Genomic DNA, 19,733 nt, shown 5'->3' with positions numbered 1-19,733 from the left:
GCCAAGGGATATACAGCATTAGTTCTCAATGTTTGGGGTTAGAATGTTAGAATCACCTAGGCTGCTCTTTTTTTTTTTTGATCTGGGAAGTAGTATTTTTAAAAAGCCTCCGGGTTCCCTGCTTAGCCAGAATTAAAAAAAAAAAAAAAAACAAAACAATTACATAAAGGAATTAAACAAACTTAAAGGTATGGGACATTTGTCCAAAGGTGCAGTATCATTGCAACAGACCTGAGATCTCAGTACAGTAACTCTGAATCCCAGCTGGGAAGAAAATAAATCTCCGGCCGGGCGCGGTGGCTCAGGCTTGTAATCCTAGCACTTTGGGAGGCCGAGGCGGGCAGATCACGAGGTCAGGAGATCGAGACCATCCTTGCAAACACGGTGAAACCCCGTCTCTATTAAAAATACAAAAAATTAGCCGGGCGTGGTGGTGGCGCCTGTGGTCCCAGCTCCTCGGGAGGCTGAGGCAGGAGAATGGCAGGAACCCCGGAGGCGGAGCTTGCAGTGAGCCGAGATTGCGCCACTCACTCCAGCCTGGGGGACAGAGCGAGACTGCCTTTCAACAAATAAATAAATAAAATTAAATTAAATTAAAATAAAATAAAATAAAAATATTTTTAAAAACGTAAAGCTCCTACAAGAGTGGAGCTGAGGCTACTTCAGGTCTTTTCTCAGTCTAACGGTATTAAGGAACTAGAGGACAGAGAAGAAAAACACAGACATCTATGAGCCCAACTGTGAGGTTGCTCGGTAAAGTGGAGACAGAGGGGACAACATACTGCAACTTTCTGGAGACATTGTGCCTTTAGTAACCTGTATCCTGTTAAAACCACAGAAAGTAGTGAGGCATGCCCAATATTGGTGAGAATTCTAAGCAGGGATCTTACATGATTGTGTTCCTAGTTCTTCTCACTCTCTAAAATACTTTCTTGGCTTTTCTCATGATAATTTCTGATTCTTTTACATTTGTCTTTGTTTCCCAGATCTTTTCAGTATACTTTGCCAAACTGATGTTGACTTTTCTATATTCCATTAGGCAATTATAATACCATCACCAAATTTCTGCTGAAAACTTAGGGGCTAAAGGTGGTTAAATGAACTGAATAGTAGCCATTATTATTAAGATAACTGTCCATATCTTCCCACGCATGCCCTTTTTGGTCATATTTGTCTCTGGATCCTGTCCCACATCACGTTAATCATGGGGATTTTCCAACATCAAATCTCCATCTTCTGTCTTCCTGACTCCTTGGCCACAAACATAATTCTCTGATTTGACACACCACACACACACACACTTACACACACCCCAAACAAACAAAAAATAATTCTATTCCTCATTTGTCTCAACTATTTGATATTACTCTGATCTTTTTATAATATACTTTTAGAAATATATATCTGTGTGTAAATGTGTGTGTGTGTGTGTGTGTGTGTGTGTACTTTTGAGACCAGAATGGGCTAAGGAAAACTACTTATGAATAAATGGAAATACAATGATTTTTGTAGACATATTTGTGCCTTATGCTTGATAGTGACAGTCTTGCTGTAAGAGATTCTGCATGCATGCTTAAAATGCCGCTGCCTCGTAAATGCCCAAATACTTCGAGGTTGAAGACTGGATTTTGAAATGGCTATGAGTGTACAAGGGGAAATAAACATAAGAATAAAAAACATGAGTGGAGAAAGGAATAACATGAACCAACTTAATATCACTTAAAATTACTGAGTGCAAGATTAATCATCATTAGCATTTTGTAAAGCACAGAAATAGGTGTTTCTTATAAACCATTGAAATGCAAAAGTAATATTGTAAATGTAACAATATTGCTGATGTCATTTTCCTTTTATCGTCATCCACAAATTTCTTAGAAACTGGTTTTAAGTCTTAAAAGGTAAATCATGACTCTCTTGCACTCTTAATATTTTCCAAATTATATTAGCCTGTGCACTAAATTTATTGCAGCTTCTGCTTCTCTTAAAGGAAATGTAAACTTCTTCCTCACCTTACTATCCCTTGTTAGCAAATAACTAAAAATGTTTTCCATGAAAGTAATTAATAGCAACAATAAATATAAATTATTAATTACCATAATGATGATATACTAGCATAATAGTTATTATGTTAAATGCCAGTTAATTATTAAAATATGTGTTTTCCTCAAAAATATATGTTTGATTCAGTGACAAGGAACTGTTCTATCTAGAAAATATAAACTAAGAGCCTCCTTAGTATCTCATACTACCTTTGACAATGGAGAGGTTTGGTGTGATTAGTTTCAGAATGGACTCTCCGGGGGAGAAAGTTTGGATGCATAGGTTTGTTATAGTTGAAATGATCTGGAAAAAAGATGAAAATACAAGGAACCCGTCTTGGTTTATGTGGTCTGATAATTAAAGCTTAGAGTCAAAATCTGGAAGCTAGGCTAAATATCAGAATTTTTTATTTTAATGAGTTAGAGCTTGAGAAACTATTTTGAGCTCCTCTTTAGTTTGTATCCTCTTTTGCTGAAGCTGTTACTAGTGGATACCAACCACAGAGATTTCTTGTAAGCATTAAGAAAACGAAGAGAAAGATGCTTTTCACCACCAAATTCTATGTTACCAATGCTATGTCTCCCTTTTTCTTTTTTCATCTCTGCCTTGAGACAATTACTATAGCAGGATAGAATTTCTGATAATGTATAATGGTAATATATAATGAATATTATACATTAGTTATTACAGTAGCAAAGTGAATGAAGCATGGGCATTCTTTACATTTACAAAGCATGAGCATTATAACGGCAGCTTTAATTCATGATTTTTTCTTGTTGCTGCTGCTATGAGAAAATATTCATTTAAGGATTTTATTTCTACTGTCTTTAGTCCTCAGCAAATGCTAGAGTTAGAGACTTGTTTTCACAAGTGGTCTGAGATGGCACATCACCATCCCTTACAAGCAATTTGGCCTTCATTATAAATTAATGAAGTGCTAATTGCTCCTTGCAACCTTTTATGTGCAAAGGATGCTGGTGCTGTTTGCATTATCTTCTTGCAATGTATACTTCTGCTTTCACGGACTTGTGGTATCCTGCCAAATGTTAAACTACACTGAGATCTTCATAATTAAAATCATATTTTACATCAAATTAGGAAAATCTCTACATAATATGTACTGTTTGATGTCAAGTAAAATGCTGTTCATTGCAGAATAAATTTGCAAATGATTCATCAAAATAACAATCTCATTATTACTAAAAGGAGCTCAATTGGTTTACATTCAAATAATACTGTCAGGCCGGGCGCGGTGGCTCAAGCCTGTAATACCAGCACTTTGGGAGGCAGAGACGGGCGGATCACGAGGTCAGGAGATCGAGACCATCCTGGCTAACCCCGTGAAACCCCGTCTCTACTGAAAATACGAAAAACTAGCCGGGCGAGGTGGCGGGCGCCTGTAGTCCCAGCTACTCGGGAGGCTGAGGCAGGAGAATGGCGGGAACCCGGGAGGCGGAGCTTGCAGTGAGCCGAGATCCGGTCACTGCACTCCAGCCTGGGCGACAGAGCGAGACTCCGTTTTAAAAAAAAAAAATAAAATAAAATAATACTGTCATGATCAAACTTTCTATAAGATGGTTATGGAAAGCATTTATTCTCTAGAGTTTTTGCTACATCTGTACTTTAACATGCCATTGTGGAACCAAGGTAATGATACTAGAGAAGACTCTATAAAACACTAACTTTTAACACCAGAGATTTTTGTAGCACCAAGTCTGTTGACTCCTTTTTTATATTAAACATATACATTCATTTTGCTTTGAATATGATTGTATTATTATAGGCACCTCAATGTAAAACCCTAAGAACTGAAACTCTTATATACTCTTACCTTCTTAAAAACTCAGTATATAACATATAACTAGAGTGGATGCGAGAAAATGGTATATTGGCAATTATTACAAATACAATGTGAATATTTTCTTTTCTTAAACTGCAATTAGAATGTATCTTGTATATTACTTCTGAGATCTTCTAAAATAGTCTCAACTTGTTTCGTTGTTAAATCTGGGATGTGACAATGAAACTAGGTCAATTTTGCCTCCAGCAAATGAGTCCCTATCTTGTATTTTAGATCCTGAATGATCAAGGCTTTTAAAATAAGTAGTGCTGTTTACTTGTTTCGTTTGTAAGTTAATAGGTGAGCTAGGAAGAAGTTTTTAAACTGATTGTCACACCAGTAAAGTTTACAAATTGTTGTCACACCAGTAAAGTTTACAGATTGTTTTTTATAATTTAAGAATTTAATATAAAAAAATTTCCCCTAATGAGGCTTGAAGGCCAAATAAATGTCATGTTTCTTTGCTTGTGATTACCAACAATGTAATAAATGAATATTTTATTTTATTTTGTGATTAGAAGGTATGAATTAAAATTTCTGTGTTTTTAAAGATCGCAACAATAAAAACTAGGGACTGCTCAAGGAGAAAGGGAGGGAGGCAGCAAGAGTTGAAAAAGTCCCTGTTGGGTACTATGCTCACACCCTGGGTGAGGGGATCAATCGTACTGAAAACTGGACTTCGTGCGATGGACCCATGTAACAAACCTGCATGTGGACCACATTGGGAAAATATTCATACAGATAAATTTTAGGCAGTAACTTTTTTTATTCTTTTTTTTAAACAAACAAAGCAAAAAAATACAAGGAAATCATAACAAAGTGTCAAGAGAAATAGAAGAAAGTGTTAATGCATTTTAAATGCTGTTGATTTAGTTAAAAATGTTTACTATCTATTGTTCCTGATGAAAATAATTAATTCCTTTATTGGAGAAAAATGTAGGAACACATTTATAATGGGCTCACAAGGATTTTATTCATATATTTAGCTATAATATTTAAATATTTTCTCTAAGTAAAACGTTTTGTTTTATTCCCATTAATAACTCTCACATATATTATAAGAAACATAAGCTGTGGCGGGCCCGCTTCGGCTGTCTCTCCATCCCGGTTTCCCTCGCCTTGCGACTGTGCGCTCAATCCAGCACCATGGGGAAGCGGGGCAATCGGGTGGCCTATATGAACCCAATAGCAATGGCGAGATCAAGGGGTCCAGTCCAGTCTTCAGGGCCAACAATCCAGGATTATCTGAATCGCGCAAGGCCTACCTGGGAAGAAGTAAAAGAGCAACTAGAAAAGAAAAAGAAAGGCTCCAAGGCTTTGGCTGAATTTGAAGAAAAAATGAATGAGAACTGGAAGAAAGAACTGGAAAAACACAGGAAGAAATTATTAAGTGGAAGTGAGAGCTCATCCAAAAGAAGACAGAGAAAGAAAAAAGAAAAGAAGAAATCTGATAGGCATTCATCTTCTTCTTCATCAAGCTCTGATTCTTCCAGCAGTTCTTCTGATTCTGAAGATGAGGATAAGAAACAAGGAAAATGGAGAAAAAAAGAAGAACCGTTCACATAAATCTTCTGAAAGCTCCATGTCAGAAACTGAATCAGAAGTAAGGATAGTTTAAAAAAGAAAAAGAAGTCAAAAGATGGAACTGAGAAAGAAAAGGATATTAAAGGACTCAGCAAAAAGAGAAAGATGTATTCTGAAGATAAACCTTTATCATCTGAGTCCTTGTCACGATCAGAGTATATTGAGGAGGTGCGAGCAAATAAGAAGAAAAGCAGTGAAGAACGAGAAAGAGCAACAGAAAAAAAAAACAAAAAAGAAAAAGAAGCATAAGAAACACAGTAAGAAGAAGAAAAAGAAGGCTACTAGTTCAAGTCCTGACTCACCATAACACTAAGAAAAATCAGGATTCCCTTATAAAGAAAGTGCAATGTCTGAGGAAATTTCAACTGTGAAAACTACAACATATTTACGAAAATGCATGAATTTTCTTGTTTTTAGAATTATTCCGGCCGGGTGCGGTGGCTCAAGCCTGTAATCCCAGCACTTTGGGAGGCCGAGACAGGCGGATCCCGAGGTCAGGAGATCAAGACCATCCTGGCTAACACGGCGAAACCCCGTCTCTACTAAAAAATACAAAAAACTAGCCGGGCGAGGTGGCGGCGCCTGTAGTCCCAATTACTAGGGAGTCTGAGGCAGGAGAATGGCAGGAACCCGGGAGGCGGAGCTTGCAGTGAGCTGAGATCCGGCCACTGCGCTCCAGCCTGGGAGACAGAGCAAGACTCCGTCTCAAAAAAAAAGAAAAAAAAATAGAGAAAAAAAAAATAGAATTATTCCTGGACTATTCAGTAGCCACTCAGATGCCACTGTGTGAAAGGGCCATAAATGTTGCCCGCTGCTTGAACATCTATTTTTTTTTTTCTCCAGTGCTTGATAACTCTGGGAGATAATACACTGCCGTCATACTAGTGGTTAAGATATTTGGGAATAAAATTAATACTTTTGACTAGAAATGTCTAAGGATAAACCAATAGAAATTGAATCTGGATACATCTTATAAGATGTAATCAGAAATGACCAGATGATTCTAGTTAAAATTTTTGAAAGAGGGATTACATTAATATTGCAAAACCCTTACTCTGTAGATGTGTATTTTAATTTTTTCCCCTCATATACTTTTATTTACCTGGGGAAGGAGCTTTTAGGATTGGGGGAGTGGTTTGCTATCTCTTTAGCTAGCAGAATAGTGTGCCTTTGATCCCCACACATCCTATATTATGGACACAGTAGCCATGCTTCACAGGGAGGTCAGAGCTGGCTACCAGTAGTCTTGCCCTTTACTGAGCTTAGTATCATCCTTGGATGCTTTCATATGCTGCTTTGAGTGAACCAGAGAAACAGCCGTTTGCAGCACGAGAAAGGCCCAGAAGCTCTGGGATTTACCTCCACTTCAGTAATAATGAATGTTTTTTATTATTAGAATGTGTTATGTCATTTGAATTAATTTTGATTACACTTTGGCTTGGGAGAGGAATTATTTTAAATAGACACTGGTACTTTTTGAACTTGATAGCTAAAGATTCTAAAATGCATGTTTTACACTAAGTTTTAATCAGGAAAATTTTATGTAACCAGTGATAGTTTATGTTTTGTATGAATTTTGTTTAGGCTGCAATGTTTAGTTTTTGTTAACTCCTCAGTCTTGCTGTCTTAAGTTTATTACTGTGTTTAATGGCCTACTTGCCAAGATATTTAGCATGTAGAAAGCAGGGTTTTGATTTTTTTTTTTTTTTTTTAAAAAGGCTTCATATTGAAGCTGAGACTTAGAATAACAAGTTGAGTGGCAAGCCTGGTATGCTGTGTCTTATTGCCAGAATCTTAGTAAATGTAATGTTTTAAAAGTTTATTGTCTTTGTATATCAATAACAAATTATGACAAGTTAAGTTAAAATAATAATAATAATAATAATAATAATAATATCTGTGCATATACCAAAAGGTGAAGTTTTTGTGCTCCATACTATAGTGAATATGAAGAGACCTGCCTAAAATTTAGCAAATGCCTATGAAACAAAATTAGACTAACTTTAGCATGTATCATGAATTAAATTTACAAATGAATAGGGGATTCAATAAGGGTTATATAATACAGAAATTTTCTTAAGATTGTCAGGGTTACGGAAGGCATAAGGCAGAAGAATGCACAGTTCCATGGGGTTATATCTTAAGAAAGGTATATTCCAAGTGGGCACAGTGTCTCATGCCTATAATCCCAGCACTTTGGGAGAACAGGGCAGGTGGATCACAAGGCCAGGAGCTCGAGATCAGCCTGGCCAACATGGAGAAACCCAGTCTCTACTAAAAGTACCGTAATTAGCTGGGTGTAGTGGCAGTGGCCTGTAATCCCAGCTACTCAGGAGGCTGAGGCAGGAGAATCACTTTAACCCAGGAGGCGGAGATTACAGTGAGCTGAGATTGTGCCATTGCACTCTAGCCTGGGTGACAGGAGCAAGGCTCCATATCAAAACAGAAAGGAAGGAAGGAAGGAAAGAAGGAAAGAAGGAAGGAAGGAAGGAAGGAAGGAAGGAAGGAAGGAAGGAAGGAAGGAAGGAAGGAAGGAAGGAAGGAAGGAAGGTAGGTGGGAGGGAGGGAAGGAAGGAGGAAGGAAGGAAGGAAGGAAGGAAGGAAGGGAGGGAGGGAGGGAGGGAGGGAGGGAGGGAGGCAGGGAGGGAAGATATATTCCACAAGCTCCACAAGAAAGAATAAAAGACAGAATATCCACCACATCTGTCATAGACAATAAAAGCGTTTACACTGAAAATAATATAGTATGTGGAAATACTACTTATCTTGATTCAAGCAGTTAGAAAAATTAACATGTGGTTTAGGACCAGTTTTAAGAGGAACACAAATGTGAAACTCAAGGGTCTGAAAGTTTTTGCATAGGTAATAGAGATCCCTAGAAAACTTTACATTCAAGAATGGCATGGCAAAATATGTAGTTTCCTGCAAGAAGTAAGCAAAATGGGGCATAAGAAGAAAGTATGTATGCAGAGATAACAGAAACAACTGGTTTAATAGTTTTAGGATCAGAAGTAACACACTCTTACGATGCTAAGTTAAAAGCTTCTCAAAATTTGTCCTAAGGATCACAGAAAATAGTGCTTCACTATTCTCAAAAGTCTTAAGGCTTTTACAGACTTTTTACAGTGAGAAAAGTTGTACTAAGATAACCTTAACTACGATAACCACAAAACCCCAGATATCTATCTATTTTGGGAATATTTCTTGACTATTTCTTGACTAAGAAAAAGTCTAATGTGGGTGTAAAAGGCTTTAAGAATCAAATGTTTGCCATGTCTTCTGTTTGTCACACATAACTTGGTTTGATATTTGGCGGAGGCCAGGGGGTGAGGAACATTTATATTTTTACTTCAAGTTTTCTTTCATAGTTCCCCAATACATGTCCATTGAAATGACAGTACATTAAAAAAGTCATGCATGATGATATATAGTAAAAATATCATTTATATTCACTTTATTTTACCTTATATCAATTTTACCAAAAACCTGGCACAAATGGGGAAAAGATTAATAAGCATGAATTTTAGACAGTATTATTTTTTCTTTTTTAAACAAAGAAAAACACCCAAAAACATATGAGAAAATCATATCATAGTGTCATTGGAGACAACTGATTCGAGCTTTTGATCCTGGAATGTTTGATTAGGCTCTATTAACTGCTAAGTGACTTTTTCCTGAATATTCAACAAACTTCAATGCAATTGAAATGTGTTCATTCAAATTATAAATTACTTTGTGTCCATTAACTCAGAGAACCTTACAAATAAAAAACCAAAAACAAGAATGTTTTTTAATGAGTAAATGATAACTTACTATATAGTGATGGCTCTGACACCCTTATCTTGTATTCATTATTATCATTAATTCTGCCTCACTCTCTGTTTCTCTTTGATTCTTCAGTGGGAAGAGATCAGCGGTGTGGATGAACATTACACACCTATCAGGACTTACCAGGTGTGCAATGTCATGGATCATAGTCAAAACAATTGGCTGAGAACAAACTGGGTCCCCAGGAACTCAGCTCAGAAGATTTATGTGGAGCTCAAGTTCACTCTACGAGACTGCAATAGCATTCCATTGGTTTTAGGGACTTGCAAGGAGACATTCAACCTGTACTACATGGAGTCCGATGATGATCATGGGGTGAAATTTCGAGAGCATCAGTTTACAAAGATTGACACCATTGCAGCTGATGAAAGTTTCACTCAAATGGATCTTGGGGACCGTATTCTTAAACTCAACACTGAGATTAGAGAAGTAGGTCCTGTCAACAAGAAGGGATTTTATTTGGCATTTCAAGATGTTGGTGCGTGTGTTGCCTTGGTGTCTGTGAGAGTATACTTCAAAAAGTGCCCATTTACGGTGAAGAATCTGGCTATGTTTCCAGACACGGTACCCATGGACTCCCAGTCCCTGGTGGAGGTTAGAGGGTCTTGTGTCAACAATTCTAAGGAGGAAGATCCTCCAAGGATGTACTGCAGTACAGAAGGCGAATGGCTTGTACCCATTGGCAAGTGTTCCTGCAATGCTGGCTATGAAGAAAGAGGTTTTATGTGCCAAGGTAAGAGCCTTCTCTGTTTTTCTTTGAGTGGTATTTCTCACCTGTGAGTTTATCATAGTGTCATTAAATAAAATGCACTCAGTCTCAACTCACTTGGCAGGAAAACATGCCTCAAACTGACCATAGTTTATTTTTGGACTAAAATTAATTCCATTTGATGTGGTAATTCATGCTTTGCTGTAGAAATATTAATGTATTTGATTATGCAGTGCTGGCCTGCACCCTACATGAGGTGTTATATATGCTATATTTAAGTTGTTCTGTTGTTTAATAACTAAGGTAATCCTATTCTAGACCACCTGAAAGAAAAACTTTCTATCTCTTTTATGTAGAAAGTTGAGAAATCTTTAGCACTCAGCTAAACTAATTCTAACAGAATTAGATACTGTGGTGGTTATTTATGCTGGTGCTCATCTAGCGCGTAGCAATATTTACTTCGCTGCTATAAAGTACAGTCTTTTCTTCACTGACATCTGGGTATCAAATACATATTTACTTACAAGAGATTAGTGCTTTTAGAAGATTATTTGATTTAAAAATCCAGAGCTGATGCCTCAGTGTTTAATGTATGCAGGCATGATTTTTAAGTGTCTTTTGCACCGTGATTTGGCTTGTTTTAGTGCTCAAAAGATTATTTGTATCATCCTTTAGGCTTGAATGCATATTGATATTAATATAACATCACAGAACAAGAACTCTTTAATCAAGTTAATATTTATTAAAATCACTGTATATTTTAAGTGGAATCAATTAAAAGATCATTTTATATAAAATTATGTATATCAGCGATGCTATATCATATAATTTCACTTAATCCCAAAATTTACTTAGCATTAGGCAAGGTTTTATGCTGAAGAACACACTAAAATTGTTACTCAAAATTTAAATGAATAAATACATAGGAGAAGTTAAGTATATTGTCCTTGAAATTTTGTCCATTTTAATGCCTTTGCTTGCTGTTACACTCTGTCAAGTCTGGTGTTCTACTCCTGGTCTCATAATCAGTCACTTTTCTCAAATGCATGTGGAATAAATGAGCCTACTTTGTATATAAATTGTCCTCTTTAAATCTGAACAGAACATAATATTTTGCTTTTGACTGTAGACATGGTTTACAGAAAAAAAGTCATTTTAAATGAGAGTAAATGGTTCATTCTAGCTTCATACTTCTCCATGCCTTTTAGATCCTTGGAAAACACCATCAGAATACTCTTCCAAAAATGGTTTTGAAAGTTATAAAATTAAAACAACATACTGGCTACTATTTGCTTGTACTCATGAGTGAAGAAAAGTTGCAATAGCCTTTATATTCCACTTTGAATTGAATTTATCAGTAAGGTATTTGTTTATGTTATGTGGTATTTGTGAGATCTATTTTAAATAAAATCATGAAAGCTTATTCCAGAAGGAATTAAAAAGTTGCCCATTTAAGGTATATTCAGTGCACACCTACTTCATGGTAAGTACTGTAGTAAGAACTCAAAGATTTTTTGTTAACATTCATTAATTAGTCACTTACTACATGCCATACACTGTGCTGATTTGCTAAGTAATGTTCATTAGCTATCTCGTTTATTCCTCAAAATAACCTATCAAGTACATACTATTACTCTTTCCATTTTAAAATCATGGAGAATAAAGCTTTAATAGGTTCAATAGCTGGCCTTATTTCCCTCAGTGAGTTAGTACTGGAATTGAGATCTGAAACCAGGCAGTCTGACTCCAAAGGCTGGAGTCTTCACATCAACCCATGCTGCTTCCCTGTGATTCGGTGAAGAGTAACTGAGACTAGGAAACAAAGGACACAGATTCCACTTTAATTGGAACACTGTATTTTGAAGGATGAGAATGGCCACAAAAAGTGAACACAAAGTAGCCAAAGATCTAGAAATATAACTGTTATCTGTACTAGTTTATTTCCAACTTTTTTATTTCTAGATTTTTAAGAAAGAAGAATTATAAGCCAAAAGACCATATTTTAGGAAGACTAAGCTTAGCTCGGGTGGCATCTGATAAAACTGGATATATGATTTGTCAAGCATCTTAGACATGCAAATTTAATTGTATAAGTGTTTCTGACCATCTATGAGTACAAAGTAATAATGTGCCAGACACAGGGGAAATATAAATAAATAAAGTTATCGTATCTACCTTCTGGGAGCTCACTATCTAGCATGAAAGAGAGACACAAAAATGAATGGTTTTAACATGAGACAGACCAGTAAGTCTTCAGCCGATGATACAATGTGCCTTAACAGTGAAGGATAAGAAGAGATTAAGTTTGAATATTTTATGATAAATAGTAGGAAATGTTAATTAATAATGGGAAACTTTTGCATTGAGAGTTTGGGACTTTTTTATTGTTATTTTGCATAGAAACATTTGGAGTAGCAAGAAGGGGCTAGCTACCTTACACAGCTTACACATTCCAGAAGGTGAGATTTCTAATTTGTTTATGGAATCATTATATCAAAATTTCAAAATGCATAGGCATCTTATTAGAGTACTATCTTCTGAGTTTGTGTCACAGGGATACCTTAAAAAGGATCTGAACTTCACTACTGGGTCATTTTTTGACTTTAGTAATAAAATATTATAAATTTTATATTCCACTCTAGACAAATAATAGGCACAGTTAGAGTTCATTGAACTGAAAGATGAAAATGTGGCAATCTCCATTTGATAGGAAAAAACATATCAATTAAAATGTTTCATATTTAAGAAGCATATTTATCAATTTCAGAAGTATAAACAAAAGCTCTGGTATAAAATGTTTACTTTCAAAACAGTTCAGTTTTCCTGAAATAAGAAAAAGTAGTCAAAAGTATCCTTGAACCATTTCTTTAAACAGTCAACAATTCTTGAGCCCTTAATAAGTGTCCAATACTGTATTGAACACTAGAAACAGAATAATGAACACTGTCATTGCTTAGTTTGGTTCATGGTCCAAAAACGTGTGAGCGCGTGTGTGTGTGTGTGTGTGTGTGTGTGTTCTAAAATGTTTTTATCTGTACCTCTGAAAGAACATAGATTTTTTTAAACTAATTTATGAAACAGAACTAAGTTAACACTAATTTCTAAACATCTAGAAAATAAGCTATTATTGTTGATAGGGAAGGAAACATTGGTATAGGAGTAGATGAGTGATGAGAAATGAAGATTTTTCTGCATTAAGATGCTTTATGTTGCCAGGTTCTCCTCCTCCTCCTCCTCCTTTTTTTTTTTTTTTTTTTTTTTTTTTTTTTTTTTTTTTTTTGACTAGGGAGGATAGGAAAAAAGAAAGCTAAGAATAATAAATGGTGATTTTTTCTCTTTCAATGGCTGTTTAGAGAGAGAAAGTAAAGGAGGGTAGAAAGAAATGTTGGTGGCTAAAGAATCATTCAAGAATCACATGTCAAACAAACTGGAAAAAGCACCAGGAAGGTAAAGAGTACTTATTACACTAAGTTTGGTAAAATAGAAATGCATGTAGAAATAACTATGCAAGTTTAAACTGATAAGGAGTAGTATAAAAATTAGTAAGGAAGGTAAAAAATTATGTGTTATACTGTTTACTAGAAATTCATCTAATATATTATTTGAAAATATGACTTTTGTTTAAATACGTTATCTCTCATATTTGATGAAAGAGAAGGATAGTGTAATATATTTTATTTAATTTACCTGGTATGTAACTTAAAACTTATTTGGACCATTATTCTGGGATCTGGGAAGACTTGCTGGATTTTGACAGCATGATCAAATGCCAGGTTGGGTTGTTTTTTGGGGAGGGTGTTCATAAACCTCCTTTGAAAAGGGTAACACTGAAAAATTAAAATTATAAAGTGACATACTAAAACTGAATCATCTGGCATTTGCTTTCAAGCATTGGTAATATTTTACTTGATTATTTCATTTGGACATTTCATATTTTTTACATCCCAGCATAACTCTTCTTACTGGTTTTCTCTTTTTAAGATTGGAAGTGTGGGAAAATTTTGTATTAATACCAAGGAAACATCATGATCTTTTTTTTTCTCTCTTTTTAATCCTGGCTAATGAATTATGTTATCTGTTTTGGTTTAGTTTGGAGAGGAGAGATGAGAATGCTAATGGCTTTTTATATACTCAGTTAATTACATTTGAGTCAGATAGCAGAAGGTTACTATAAATATTCCTTCTCATACAAACTTTGTTTAGACTTAGTGTACCAAATACCTTATTAATGTCACTGAAGAATTTGTTGCTCTGTGCTTTATCTCTGCACATTCATTGTGGAATGCTAACGTTATCCCTTCTTCTTTTACATTAGCAGCTAAATAGAAACGTGTATTTGATGTGATGTATGAAGACGCCTAGACTTTTTGATGACTATCCAGAATTATATTTGTTTTACTTATGACTTAGGATACCAGTTCTTACTCTCCACTCATTTCTCTGTTAATTCAGAAACTCTTAAAACAGCTGCCAAAGTTTCAATAACAGGATGATTTTAAGACTCTGCTTGCTCTGACAGAGGCGCTAGAGAAAATTGAAAAGCTTAGTATATTCTTCACACCTACTAAGTCTATGTGCACAATCAGAAGGCACCCTCTGGACTTGCGAGGTGTTCATGAGTGTGAATAAATTCAGAAGCATTCCTTTCTCGTTGTTTTTTGTCTGGAAGTTCCTTAAGGGCAGACACCATGAATGTCTTTTCTTAGAAACACCTTGCTTAGAACTTGGCAGAATCTAATTGAGTTGGTTCTCAATTAGATACTTATAGGATGCGTAATTACTGGGAGATTTCTATGCCAACTATCCATTCTTAGAATAGAGGTCCTGTAGAGAATAGACTTTACATTATTTATCTTTGATTGCACTAGGCCTTTCAGAATGCGTTGCAAATAAAGATGTTAATTTTATCTAATTTGAAATAAACATATTTGATTATTAGGTCACATACAATTACAGCCAGGCAATAATAGATTCATCTGACTTCTCGTTAGAATAGCGAATAGATGATGAAGTAAAGGAATAACAAATATTTTTATGATACCAAATATCATACTTTTTTCTTTTATGAATTTATGATGAATATTATTTTTTCTGCCTTAAAATAATCAATTGTTTCTAGATTAATACCTGTAATAAAACAACAGTCTAAACAATTTTTGTAGGTGCTGAAATATATTTGGCCTTTTTGTCCCCTAAATTTACTGATCTAGTGCTTAAAGCATTGGTTCACCTTGTAAAGACTACCCTATAATTACCGAGTTCCTTACCTTCAGTTATGAAAAATTTCCTTTCCCTGAGGTTAAAATGACAACTGTCTGTTTCCTCTTTGCCTTTAACAGTTATACATCCATGATTTTTCCAACCAATGAATTTATTTAAATATAAAACATGGCACTGTTAAGTAATAAGATAAATAACTTCAACATAACAAATTAAACAGATGCATTATAGCTTTATAATAGCTATCAAGCCTGATTTATACAAGATTCTATGTCTTCTCACCAATTTATGCACATTAGCATAATGCAAAAAACTTCCCTGCACTTGTCCTCAAATTTCAGTTTGCATTTAATTGTTCTATTTAGCCGAAGGCTCTTGTCACTAACAAAGTGTTTGAGGGCTTGGGCTTAAGAGTCCCAGGAATGCAGCTTATTAATTTTGTGGCTAAACATTTTGAGCCTTAGTTTCTTTATCCACAAAAGGGATGGACTTCAAAATGGCCAGTCGATGTATTGCTTAGTCCATTGCAAAATGTACACCACTGGACGCAAGGTATTTGAACGTCATTATTTTCAGTCATCAGAATCCCTGAAAATGTGTTACCTTCCTTGTTTCCTTGTTTCAATACATTTTAAAACATTTAGATATGACAAAATCACCCATTCAACAGCTTACCTTAGACCTTAGACATATTTTAGGAGACAAAACATGTCTTTGATGAATGTATATATTTGTGTATTCATTATTTATTCATTGATTGCCCACCTTCTTCCAAACAGAATTGTGCTTTTCTAAAGAGACATTTTTTGTTGTTGTTCAATTAAACCTCTAGTCTATTAAACCATGGGTGACATTCCCTCCATTATCTTATTGTTAACTTTTATTTTTCTTCCAAACAGCAGTGACACTTGATTTTTCTCATCTGGTATTGGACTCAGTCTCTGTTTTTTTTTTTATAGTATGGATCTTTCCCACTGATTTTTCAAAAGTGCCTTGAGTTTACAAATGTACATTTTTATATGGTCTATTCAGAAAGACTTTTAGGTTTTAACTGACTTGATTTAAGGAAGTATGATTTAGGAAATAAGCAAACAACAGCAATACAAAAATAAAGTTAAAATGCTACATTTCAAAACTGTTCAGCCTAGGTTTTGTTCATACTATGTTTGTGCCCTTATATTCCTTATATAAAAGACAAGGTTAGGTAATTGGAAAGGATATACCAATAAATAATGTCCTTGCCTTGAAGGAATCATGTGAATCAAAAATCAGTAAGCAACTAAGAAAAAGAAAAAAAAAACCGATTGAAACATTTTACCTGACTCTGGATGGAACTAACTTATCTATTTACTTTGCTTTATGTAGTTGTTATGTATGCTTAAGAATCGCCCAAATAGCATAAAGGCAGTGGAGAAACAGTATAAGTTGTATGAAGTATATGTCAAATGTGCTTACATGAATTATTATGTGATTATTACTGGAAGTCTTTGATCAAATTATGGCAATGCACTATCTAAAAAGTAGTTAAAGTAAAAACTTATTTTTTAATATGAAAAGTGAGAGAAAGCAAGGGAATATATTTGGTTTGTGACTTCTTAAATGTTGTGGCTCATTTTTGAGTCTGTATAAAAACAATATAAATTTAAACCATGGAGTTGCATGTTTAGGAAAATAGAAATGTGAATTCTTTGTTCTGTATATACTACAAATCAGATTATTTTGAACACTCAGGCACAATTTAATTGCAAACATGTTTAGGAGAAATATGACTGTGGTTAAATTTAGGGAGTAGAGAAAATTCATATCTAAGCATTTGAATACCTCATAATGAATAAGAATGAATTAAATGATAAGCAATGAACCACTATAACAGGCCTTAAAAATCACATGAAGTTCCATAAATGTTAGTAACATTCTTACACAGGATTACAATTAAATAAGACTTACTGTGTTTTAGTAAAATATGAACTGTTTTACCTTATTTGGGTTAACTTTAGTAATATAATCTCACCAATTCTGTCCAGAGGGAAAAATCTTAAAACACATTTTCTCTTTAAATAGGCATTTCACTCTACTTTATCCAACCTAAAAGATGATTTTATAGGTCATTATTAAAGCATACTTCTAAAGCTCTAATTTAGCTCACAGGCATTCCTTATCAAATGACTGTGGGGTATCTGCTTTATAGTATCAAGTTCTGTTCATTAAATTATTATTCTTACACTAAGTTCTTTGGGCTTTTAGATGCTTTAATGGGTCTAGTGTTTCAAATGTGCAAATGGTAATTTAGGTAATATCAATATGCCAAATGTATAATCTTTGGGAAACATAAATGATGTGTCCATCGAGTAGTTTATTTGTTTGAGAGACTATGGTAATATATGGATTAAGCTTCCCAGGGCAGTATTCACTATGAGAATCTAAGACATCAGAAAATAATTTCAGTTGCAGAAAAAAAGTAGCTCTCATTTTACTTGAAAGCAGTTGTTTCCATCATTTCATTTTCAGTTTCCTTTCCAAAGGATGATCAGAACATAGCTTTGTAGACAACTCACTAAATATCTATTAAATGTAAACTTATCTGTAAAGTGACTGAAATTGTTCAAGCAAAAGACATATCTAAGTTTCTTTTGTCTGTGAAGGGTGGGATATTGGTTATTGTGAATAAGTAAAAATTATAGTTCTTCTATCATCTTAATAAATATTATCTTGTCAGATAGCTCATGAATCTGCCATCATAATTTACTGTCGAGGCTGGTTGGACCCTAAAGAAAGTCTTGAAATTCCTTTTCTTTAATTTAAGCTGTTTTATATGAATGATCTTCCTTAGCTCTGATTTGCTGCGTGCCACTTTGTTAAACAACTTCTGTTAAAGCACACATGTTATATAATGTATGGCTTTTGTAAAGAACATTCAATTCAATTCAAACTTATCTTTTTTATTCTAACTATTCAGATATTATAAAAGCTTCTGAGTTTCCAACTTTTAAGATGCAATATAAACATTTTTTTCAGAATACATGTAATGATTCCAAAGAACGATTATTGATATTTCATTAACTTTTCCAACTAATGTTTCATTTTTTTTTTTTTGTCAACTTCTTCCAGCGTAAGGTGAATAAAACCCTATACAAAATAAACTGAGAACTAGATCTTTTTTTCCCTCTTGATGGACTTCGATTCTGTGAAATATACTGGTAATAGTTTCACAAAGATGGCTTTGTCAGCACAGATTCATTGAACACTTTCCACCTTTTTTTCCTGTGATTTCTCCACCCCTTTCACTTCTGTCTGTGTTTAGAGTTTTGACAATCCCTTATTAGTTCCAGAGTAGAACTTATGAGAGCTAATAAGGGTTTACATTACAGCTCTGACAGCTGGCACTAAAGTTTAATAGAGAGCAATTGTAAAGAAGTATAAGTGTTGATAATATATGATGAAAGTGCTCTTAAAGAAAGAGCCTTTTGAAAATAATCACATAACTAGAAAAACTGCATATATACTCTTTGGTTGTAGCTTCTCATCTTCTAGGATGCGGGCAAAACATTCTGTTGGCAGATGACTCTGTAATCGCTTATGGATGCCTTTTCTAGGAACAGAATCCAGGATCGTTAAACAAACAAACAAACAAGAACAACAACAACAAAAAAAACCCAACTCTAAACCACTATTTCTATAAATCTCTGAAATTCATGTTAATTGTCCTTTAGAAACACAATCATAACGTGGATATCTAATCGCAGATTCATTCTGTGTGAAGAGACCCCGGGGATTCCAAAGGCAAGTCATTGAGATCATGAAGGCCATAAACCCCACGTAATCCACCACAGACTTTTTGTATTATTAAAAATAAACAAATAAAAAGCAAGAATGGCTTCAGATATAGAAAGATCCTGAGTGTAAAATATTTCTGAATTATCTGTTCAATGGTCAGTTGCAATGCCACAGAAGGTTAAAAGAAAATGCTGCAATTGAAAACAGCTGTAGCTTTTTTGACATGAAGACTAACTTTCAACAAAGAGAAAGCATATGCTGTGAGATGAGGGAATACCTGAATTTATTTGTGCGCCAGGAACATGTAAAGTTTTATGAAACTGAGAAGTGAATCTGAATATATAAATAATTGGAAAGGAACATCTTTGCTTCTCTGATGGTTATTGGAGAGGAAAATTTGTATTTCAGAGATGTAGATTCATTTACTGTTTATCTCATGCTTCTACATTGAATATAGAATATTTCAATCTATCATCATGCGTAAATGTTTTATAGCATACAGAATTGATTAATGTATTGAATTGGGGGGAAGAAGGATACAGTTCTTGCTATAAAGCATCTTGGATTCTAAAGGAGATATGAACTGAATCTATCTTAAAAGGAAGCAAGCATACTATTCATAAGGAAAAACGTCTGGTAAGCATGAAAGACAAATGTTGTTTAGAGACTCATTATCTGCCTCTAAAATGTCATCAAAGAGTTAAAGTTTCAGTCTCCATGGAGTTTATTTAATATTTC

General features: G+C 34.6%; 1 protein-coding gene and 1 pseudogene across 4 annotated transcripts in view; both read left to right on the top strand.

Moving 5' to 3' along the window:
- The window catches only part of LOC105477414 (EPH receptor A3), a 357,860-nt gene that overhangs the window by 94,876 nt on the left and 243,251 nt on the right, over nucleotides 1–19,733 (top strand). For all 4 annotated transcript variants that reach the window (XM_071092556.1, XM_071092557.1, XM_071092555.1 and 1 more), the window contains exon 3: nucleotides 9,365–10,025. In XM_071092556.1, the coding sequence (XP_070948657.1) occupies nucleotides 9,365–10,025 (661 nt within the window). The remainder of the gene's footprint in view (nucleotides 1–9,364; nucleotides 10,026–19,733) is intronic.
- Nucleotides 4,965–5,837, top strand: LOC105477413 (protein FAM133B pseudogene; annotated as a pseudogene).

Source organism: Macaca nemestrina, chromosome 2, assembly GCF_043159975.1.
Source record: "Macaca nemestrina isolate mMacNem1 chromosome 2, mMacNem.hap1, whole genome shotgun sequence".
NCBI classification, from domain to species: domain Eukaryota; kingdom Metazoa; phylum Chordata; class Mammalia; order Primates; family Cercopithecidae; genus Macaca; species Macaca nemestrina.
The sequence above is the reverse complement of the archived record's forward strand: the minus strand, read 5'-3'. Positions and strand labels throughout refer to the sequence as shown.